The sequence below is a fragment of the Meles meles genome, chromosome 16 (genome assembly GCF_922984935.1).
Source record: "Meles meles chromosome 16, mMelMel3.1 paternal haplotype, whole genome shotgun sequence".
Lineage (NCBI taxonomy): Eukaryota > Metazoa > Chordata > Mammalia > Carnivora > Mustelidae > Meles > Meles meles.
The window spans coordinates 68,320,462-68,330,276 of record NC_060081.1 but is presented as its reverse complement, the minus strand read 5'-3'; the positions used below and the strand labels follow the sequence as shown (position 1 = coordinate 68,330,276).

At 40.6% G+C, this 9,815-nt stretch overlaps 1 protein-coding gene across 1 annotated transcript; it reads right to left on the bottom strand.

Moving 5' to 3' along the window:
- Positions 1–415: 415 nt before the first annotated feature.
- On the bottom strand, positions 416–1,422 carry SPINT4 (serine peptidase inhibitor, Kunitz type 4). The gene is made up of 2 exons (XM_045980583.1): positions 1,308–1,422; positions 416–597 (listed from the first exon to the last, which is right to left on the bottom strand). Exons 1-2 carry the CDS (start codon positions 1,420–1,422, stop codon positions 416–418), a joined length of 297 nt encoding a protein of 98 aa, XP_045836539.1.
- Between the last annotated feature and the right edge of the window lie 8,393 nt (positions 1,423–9,815).

Sequence of the window (9,815 nt, the reverse complement as noted above, 5' to 3'; positions counted from 1 at the left end):
TGTAAAATGGTCAAGCCCTGGGTGACTATCAGATCTGGTTAGAAACCTTGCTACATCATATAATGTGAACTTGGGCTAGGTAGTTACCTCCACTGGACTTGGTATCTTCATCTGCCCACTTTAATGATAAAAATATCCCTTAGGGTGATTTAAATTTTAAATTATACCAATATATGTCAATTGCTGAGTGCAGCACCTGGCACATGGTAATTATTTGATAAATGGTGACTACTGTTTTTTCTCTGGACTTTTGATTTCCCAACTGGAAAATGATAAGTGATCCTGAGATCCAACTCAACTATTAAGCTTTTTGTTGAGGACAATCTTCCCTCTTCCCATCCCAAACAAGGACTTTTAGGATCCCAGAGCGTTTCCTTTTCCTCTCCCCCAAGGATCAAGGGCGAGACGGGATTCCTTACGTTATTTTGTACTCTTTGACACAGGCTATGTCACATTCTATTTTAAGCTTGTAATTATTAAGGTTGCCATTACATCCGGAGAAGATAAAACTTTCACATCTTTCGGAGCTTTGGTTGTAGAAATATCTGAAGTGAATTTCAAAGCAGCTGCCAACATTCATATCCATTTTGCAGGGATCTGCAGGAGAGGTTCCCATTGAGTTAGGGAGAATTAGTTAGAACTCAGCCAGAGATCTTGCTTTACAGGGCCCTTAAAGATTCCTCACATTAGTTTAGAAATGGGTGGTAAGTGGTTGAGTGGCTTGACCAAGGGCATGCATTTGCTAAGTGGCCGCGCCAGAATTTTGGGTGTCTGACTCACAGTGTAGACTGTGCTACCTCTTGTGCTCCAGAAGCAATGAGCCTGCACACATTACTCATGGAGGAAAGCTTCATTATCCTTCACATCTACATTGTGAGCTTCTGTAAATAAGGACCATGGGTTCAAGTGTTCCCTATGCACCCAGAACCCAGATATTGAAAATGCCTCAGTTTGCTCAGTTTCCAATCCCGCTTTACTCTCCTCTCAGTACATATTCTTAAATATGGTCTGGGATCTTCGAAGTTTGTCAGGAAACACCTAGTTCAAAATACTTCTGGTTCTTTGGAACGCCTACAAAAGACACCCCCATCTGGAAAGGACTGATCTGCATCATAGTTTGCTTTTTCTTACCAGACATCCACAAGAGCCCTAGAGTAAGTAATGCCCATAGTCAAAGGACTAAGAGTCTATGGGTATTAGCATAAAAGGAGGACCTTCCTGGACCAGCTGGATATCACTTTTTTTTTGACACTTTCTCCCTAATTCATAATTGGTCTTTGCATTTATTTTAGGCTTTAAGTTCATACCTTTGAGGTCTCCACATATCTTTTCAGCAAGTCTAGCAACACCACCCATTAATGGGGTAGTCAGCAAGAGGAAGATGAAGAGCCCTAGGAGGAATCCCAACTCAGCAGGCTTCATGATGTAGCAAGCAGGAGGTAGGAGAGTCTTGGTATCAACTGATGTTATATTTTGTGCTTGATACTTGAGATGGCTGTGCCCACTCACCCCAAGGGCCAGGACTGGGCATTACTAGGCATTGAGTTGAACAGTGAATGCTTGAGTACCCAGCCATGAAGCTGAAGGTCCCAGGCCAGTTGAGTGAGTCTTGACAGTGAGTCCCATGTTCATCTAGGAACCATAGAAATGAAAGGATCAGAACTTCTAACATAGGTTTAATGATGGAGGGTAGAATGACTAAAAAATTAAAAAGAATTGCTTCCTTTCCTCTCTTCAACCTTCCACAACAAGGAAGACACTGATCCTGGTGAAACAGGAAGAATGTAATAAGAACAATAGTAGTAATGATAGTAACTAACCTCTATGGTACTTCCTTCATGCTAAACACTATCATCTATCCATCTGCATAAAATCTTTCAATTTCAAAAAAAGCACATGCACGAGTTAGGTGCAATTGTCACCATCACAGATGAAGAAACTGAGGTTGAAGTTAAGTTTTACGTGCAAGGTCATCCATCTGTTACGTAGTGGAATCAAGATTTGAACTCACTATATTATATTGCCCAGAATATGGGACAACTTAGTTTTGATTTCTTGTAAGACTTTTGAAATTTTGGCTTTTACATTTAAACTCTTTCTTTTTTTTTTTTTTTTAGTATATGTGCTGCCGAAGCGAGCACTCACATTTAAACTCTTAAACTACCTGAAGTTGATTATTTTTGGTCAAGTATGAAATAATGGTCCGATTGAATTTTTCAATGACTTCAGACCCATTTATTGATAAGTTCTTTTTTTTAACCTATATAATATCTATATCATATATTTTATCTACATAATATCTATATAATAACTTCTCTTATATATGTGGGATTATTTCTTTTTTTTTTGCTTCTAATTTAATTTAATTCAATTTTTTTGTGTGTTTTCCAAAATTCATTGTTTATGCACCTCACCCAGTGCTCCATGCAATACATGCCCTCCTTAATATCCACCACCAGGTTCACCCAACCACCCTCTCCCCTCCCCTCCAAAACCCTCAGTTTGTTTCTCAGAGTTCACAGTCTCTCATGGCTTGTCTCCCCCTCTGATTTCCTCCAACTCACTTATCCTCTCCATCTCTCAATGTCCTCCATGTTATTCCTTATGCTCCACAAATAAGTGAAACCATATGATAATTGACTCTTTCTGCTTGACTTATTTCTGAGATCTGTGTTTCACTCTACTATATGTTCCTGCTCCAAAGCCATTCTTAATTACTTGAATTTTGTATTATCTTAGGATTTTGCATACTCACATACATTTCAGGGTCATTTTGTCAAGTTCTTCAAAAGAGATGGAGAGGAGAGGGGAGTTGGGGGAAATTGGAGGGGGAGATGAACCATGAGAAACTATGGACTCTGAAAAACAATCTAAGCGTTTTGAAGGGGAGTGGGGTGGGAGGTTGGGGGAGTCAGGTGGTGGGTATTATGGAGGGTACATATTGGATGGAGCACTGGGTGTGGTACATAAACAATGAAATCTGTTACACTGAAAAGAAATTAAATAAAAATTTTTTTAAAAAGGCCCATCTTGGATATTGATTTTAGTTGCATTGGATTTACAGGTCAATTTGAGGAGAATGACATCTTTACAATATTATCTTAGGTATATACAATATTTTCCCATCTGTATTGGTTTTCTTTTCTTTTCTTTTTTTTTTTTAAGATTTTATTTATTTATTTGACAGACAGAGATCACAAGTAGGCAGAAAGGCAGGTGGGGGGGGTGGGGTGGGGGGTGGGAGCAGGCTCCCCACTGAGCAGAGAGCCCGATGCGGGGCTTGATCCCAGGATCCTGGGATCATGACCTGAGCTGAAGGCAGAGGCTTTAACCCACTGAGCCACCCAGGTGCCCCTGTATTGGTTTTCTTAATATCTTCCAAGAAAGGCTTACAATATTTCTCAAACAGGACTTGTAATCTTATTTATATTTTTGGTATTATTGTAAGTGGTATCTTTAAACATCATATTTCTATTTGTTTCTGATACATAAAAATGTGATATAAGTTATATATTAATCTTATGTCTAGCATAAGCATTTCCTTAATGAGTAGTGATGTTGAACACCTTTTTATGTACTTGTTGGCTATTCATCCATCTTGTAGAAAATTGTCCATCCAGGTCCTTTGCTCATTTAAAAATCAGAGTATTTGTCTTTTTTCCCTTTCAATGAATTGTATGAATTCTTTACAAATTTTGGACATTAACTCCTTACCAGATAGGTGGTTTGCAAATGTATTCTCTCAATCCATAGATTGTTTTTTAATTTTGTTGATTGCTTCCTTTGTTTGCAGAAGCTTTTTCGTTTAATGTGGTCTTACTTGTTTATGCTTGCTTTTGCTGCTTGTGCTGTTAGTGTCTCATCCAAAAAATCAATGCCAAAGACTATTATCAAGGAGCTTTTTCCTTATGCTTCTCTTCTATGAGATTTACAGTGCCTGGTCTTATGTTTAAGTCCGTACTTATTTCAAATTAATTTTCATGAGTGGTGTAAGATAGAGGTCCAGTTTCATTATTTTGCATGTGGATATGTGGTTTTCCCAGCATCATTTATTGAAGAGACTATCCGTTTCCCATTGTGTATTTTTGGGTCCCTTGTCAGTTGACCTATACACATGGGTTTATTTTTAGGCTTTTGGTTCAGTTTCATTGGTCAATGGGTTGTTTTCATGGAAGTACAATAATGTTTTGATTACTGTAGCTTCCCCCCCCCAATTAATTAACATATAGTGTATTATTTGTTTCAGGGTAGAGTTTAGTGATTCATCAGTTGCATAAACACCCAGCACTCACTGTTCCACATGACCTTCTTAACGTCCATCCTCCTGTTACCCCTCCCCACTCCCTCCATCAACCCTGTTTGTTTCCTAGAGTTAAGAGTCTCTTATGGATTCCTGTAGCTTTTAAATGTGGTCCTTATATACAATGGAATGTTACTCAGCCATCAGAAAGGATGAATACCCACCATTTGCCTCGACATGGATGGAACTGGACTGGATTATGTTAAGTGAAATAAGCATATTTCTCAAGCAGAGAAAGACAATTATCATATGGTTTCACTTATTAGGAGAAGGAAGGGAAAAATGAAGGGGGGGGAATGAGAGGGGGAGATAAACCATGAGAGACTATGGACTATGGGAAACAGACTGAGGGTTTCAGAGGGGAGGTGGGTGGGAGGATGGATGAGCCTGATGATGGGTATTAAGGAGGGCACGTATTGCGTGGAGCACTGGGTGTTATATGCTAACAATGAATCATGGAACACTATATCAAAAACTAATGTTGTACTGTATGGTGACTAATATAACATAATAAAATAAGAAAAAATAACTATAGTTTGAAATCAGAAAATGCAATACCTCCAGCTTTGTTTATTTTTCTCAAGTTGCTTTGGTTGTTTGGGGTCTTTTTGGTCCACAAAAATTTTAGGATTGTTTTTTCTATTTCTGTGAAATATGTTATTGGAATTTAATAAGGATTGCATGGAATCTATAACTCGCTTTGGGTAGTAGAAGGGAAAACCACACTCCTCCTGTATGCTCTTTACTCTCCTGACTCTGCAATAACAATACAGCTTCATTTCTGAGATCAGATGTGTGTTGTGTGTGTGTGTTTCCGTACATCAAGCAATTCTTTTTGTTTTTTTTTAAAGATTTATTTATTTATTTATTTGACAGAGAAATCACAAGTAGGCAGAGAGGTAGGCAGAGAGAGACAGGGAAGCAGGCTCCCTGCTGAGCAGAGAGCCCAATGCTGACCTTGATCCCAGGACCCTGGGACCATGACCTCAGCTGAAGGCAGAGACTTAACCCACCGAGCCATCCAGCGCCCACATCAAGCAATTCTGCAACACCACTGGGTGCCTTACGATTTAACTAAATTCTGACACTATTTACCTGGAAATACCGTCAGATCCTGCAGATTAAGTGCTGAGTCTCACAAGACTACACCCCCTTTACCCACATCAGATACTAATGGCAAGTCTAGGCTGTTAACTAGACTTCTGACCAACCAACTATAGGCTGGGGACTCCCATGACCCCTTCCTTGGGTTGGAGTAATTTGTTACAGCAGTTCATGGACTTCAGGAACCATTTATTTACTATTTACTGATGGGTTATAAAAGGATGTAACAGGTTTCATGGAGCTTGAAACCTGTACAATTTAGGGAATCTTATTTTAGAGAAACACTGCAGTGCAATGATGCAAAAAACTATGGATACAAAGGTATGTAAGTCAATATTTATTTGGAAGGAAAAAGGAAATTATAGGGTACCTGGGTGGCTTAGTCTGTTAAGCATCTGCAGAGTCCCTGGACTGAGCCCCACATTGGGCTCCCTGCTCATTGGGGAATCTCTTCTCCCTCTCCCTCTGCCTCTCTCCCTGCTCATTCTCTCTCTCTCTCACTCTATCTTTCTTAAATAAATAAATAAAATCTTACAAAAGAAATTATAACAAATCACAAGCTTACAAAAGCTTATGAATACATCAAACATCATGAATCCTAGAAAAATAACATTTCACTACTATTATTTAAAAATTGTTTTAATACCATTTTCCTATATTTTCTGGCTGATTATTCTTTGATCACCTCTTCTCATGACAGTGATTTTTAAATTTTTTTAAAAATATTTTATTTATTTGACAGAGACAGCAAGAGAAGGAATATAAGCAGGATGAGTGGGGGAGGGAGAAGCAGGCTTCCAACCCAGCAGAGAGCCCGATGTAGGGCTCAATCCCAGAACCCCAGGACCATGATCCTAGCTGAAGGCAGATGCCGAATGACTGAGCCACCGGGTGCCCTTATATCTTGTTTCTGAGAGAGAACAGAGAGATAATTCAGTCTTTGTTCTAGCATAGTTGATAAAAATCTTAAAGTTATTTGTTATGCTCCACAAATAAGTGAAACCATATGATACTTGACTCTCTCTGCTTGACTTATTTCACTCAGCATAATCACTTCCAGTCCCGTCCATGTTGCTACAAAAGTTGGGTATTCATCCTTTCTTTTTTTTTTTTTATAAACATATAATGTATTTTTATCCCCAGGGGTACAGGTCTGTGAATCACCAGGTTTACACACTTCGAGGGAAATTGGAAGGGGAGGCGAACCATAAGAGACTATGGACTCTGAAAAACAACCTGAGGGTTTTGAAGGGGTGGGGCTGGGAGGTTGGGGGAACCAGGTGGTGGGTAATAGGGAGGGCACCTATTGCATGGAGCACTGAGTGTTGTGCAAAAACAATGAATACTGTTACGCTGAAAAAAAATAAATAATTAAAAAAAATCTTAAAGTTACAGTTCTGGAGAACCAATGCACAGCCCAGTGATTATAGTCAATAATGCTGTATTATAATCTTCAAAGTTGCTAAGAGACTAGATTGCAATCATTCTTACCACAAAAAAGAAATAACAATATGTGTCTCAATAGAGGTGCTAGCTAATGCTATAGTAATCATATTGCAATATATAAATGTATCAAAACACAATGTAAACTTTAAACTTGCACAATGTCATATCTCAGTTATATTTCAATTAAAAAATTAAGTTGTTGATATTGGGAAAGATCCTTTCTAGATTTATAACATTGGTAATGCCACATCTATAGCTTTCTTCATAGTTTCTGGCTCTGGTGGTGCTGCATGCCCAGGACAAGCACTTGGAGAATTCTAGATCTTCGGTCTTGATCTAATGGAACCTAATAGCAGCCTAATAGTTACTGATCCAGCTCTACCAGGTCCTCACCGCCCTCACTGTGCCTGTCTTGGGTTCATGATGTGGCCTTGATGAAACCTTGAACCCTGGCTCCAAGCATGTTGCCATGCAACATCTTATTGCTATTTCTTCTTGAGGTCAAATATGGGAGCATTTTGCTTGATGGGTGCAACCAAGGCAGATCGTCAGTGTGGACTGCCCAGACAAACACAGAATTAACTGAAGACCACTATTAGGATATGGCCCTGCAGCCCCCAACTCTTCTAGCACCCCCCCGCCCAGGTTGGGACAATGTTGTCTGCCTCCATGTTTGGATGGTGTTGCTCCTTCCTCTCCTCATCCGGAGAGAAGCAAGTGAGGGGCGGGGGGATGCCTGGGTGGCTCAGTGGGTTAAGCCTCTGCCTTTGGCTCAGGTCATGATCCCGGGGTCCTGGGTTCGAGCCCCGCATTGGGCTCTCTGCTTGTCAGGGAGCCCACTTCCTCCTCTCTCTGCCTGCCTCTCTGCCTACTTGTGATTTCTGTCAAATAAATAAATAAAATCTTAAAAAAAAAAAAAGAAGAAGCAAGTGAGGGCCTGGACTACATGAGTTTCATGGTAAATTAGTCTTTTCTGCCAAACCCAAGATCTATTCATAAGTCAGATTTTGTTGGGGAAAGTGGTCGCAAATTTACTCCTCAATGCCTTTCTGAAAAAAGGACTAAGAAAAACAATATTGTGAGGGGCACCTGGGTGGTTCAGTCATTAATCTTCATCTTCTGCCTTTGGCTCGGGTCATGATTCTGGGGTCCTGGGATAGAGCCCCCATCGGCCTCCCTGCTCATCGGGAAGCCTGCTTCTCCCTCTTCCACTCCCCCTGCTTGTGTTCCCTCTCTCTCTTCTCTCTCTCTCTGTCAAATAAACAAATAAAATCTTTTAAAAAAGGGGAAAACAATATTGTGGAGGCATGCAGGGAAATGAAGATAATTAGCACATTTTTTCTTTTGGATTCTTTAAACACATTCATGGATTATGCTATGTAGGGCCTCCAAGGAACTGAACTGTGTGTTGTCAGCCTATGCTTGATAACCCTTAAGGAAGTAGCCCCAGGAAAATTCCTGGAATTTAACATGAGGCTGTCACAGAGAGTGCTATTCACCTTACCACCCAGTGTTTCCTCTTCGAGGACATGTGAAGGAGCTTGTCTCTTTGGCCACTTACTACCACGATTACTTCCACTATTCTTGAATATCATTTTGGGCTAACTCTTTGCTTACTCGAAAGGTTGTAGCTGTGCTGCCCTTACTGTGCTGTTATTACAAAAGCTTAGAACCCATTTTATGATATCTCCTAGCAAGTGTCTGTGACCACGTAGCATGCATTTGCTCTGCTCATCTCCTGCATAGTTTTACCCTACTTTATTATTTTTGTATCTTCTTTCTTCTATCTTCCTTATCTAGGCTAATTAAAAATTTTTTTTAATTTATTCATTTGTTTATTTAGAAAGATTTTATTTACTTATTTGACAGAGAGAGACAGCAAGAGAGGGAACAAAAGCAGGGGAAGTGGGAGAGGGAGAAGGAGGCTTCCTCCTGAGCAGGAAGCCTGACCCTGGGATCATGACCTGAGGTGAAGGTAGGTGCTCAACCACTGAGCCACCCGAGCACCCCTAAATTTTTATTTTTTAAAAGATTTTTATTTATTTATTTGAGTGAGTGAGAGAGAGAGAGAGAGAGAAAGAGAAAGAGCATGTGTGCGATCAGGGGAAGAAGTGGAAGGGGAGGGAGATGGAGAAGCAGACTGTGCTGAGCATGGAGCCCAACATGGGGCTGGATCTCAGGACCCTGAGACTATGACCTGAGCCGAAATCCAGTCTAACACTCAACTGACTGAGCTACCCAGGCACCCCTAAACTTGTTTTTTATTTTATTTTATTTATTTTCAAAGATTTTATTTATATGTTTCACAGAGAGAGAGCAAGCACAAGCAGGGGAAGTGGCAGGCAGAGGGAGAGGGAGAAGCAGGCTCCCCAGGGAGCAGGGAGCCTGATGTAGGGCTTGATCCCAGGACCCTTGGATCATGACCTGAGCTGAAGACAGATGCTTAAACAACTGAGCCACCCAGGAGCCCCTAAATGTGTGTGTGTGTGTGTGTGTGTGTGTGTGTTTAAAATATTATGTATTATGAATCCTGGTAAGCTGCCTTAAATCTTTTTTTTTTTAAGATTTAATTTATTCATTTGACAGACAGAGATCACAAGTAGGCAGAGAGGCAGGCAGAAAGTGAGAGGGGGAAGCAGGCGCCCTGCTGAGCAGAGAGCCGGATGTGGGACTCAATCCCAGAACCCTAAGATCATGATCGGAGCTGAAGGCAGAGGCTTTAACCCACTGAGCCACCCAGCTGCCCCTACCTTAAATCTTTTGAAACAAGTTTGAATGCCAGTAAATAAAACCATAAACAAATTTGACCCTAGGTCTTCATATTAAATTAAAAAGTTTTTCAAGGGGCTCCTGGGTGGCTCATTGGGTTAAATGCTCTGCCTTTGACTCAGGTCATGATCTTGTGATCCTGCGATCGAGCCCCACATCGGGCTCTCTGCTCAGCACGGAGCCTGCTTCCCTTCCT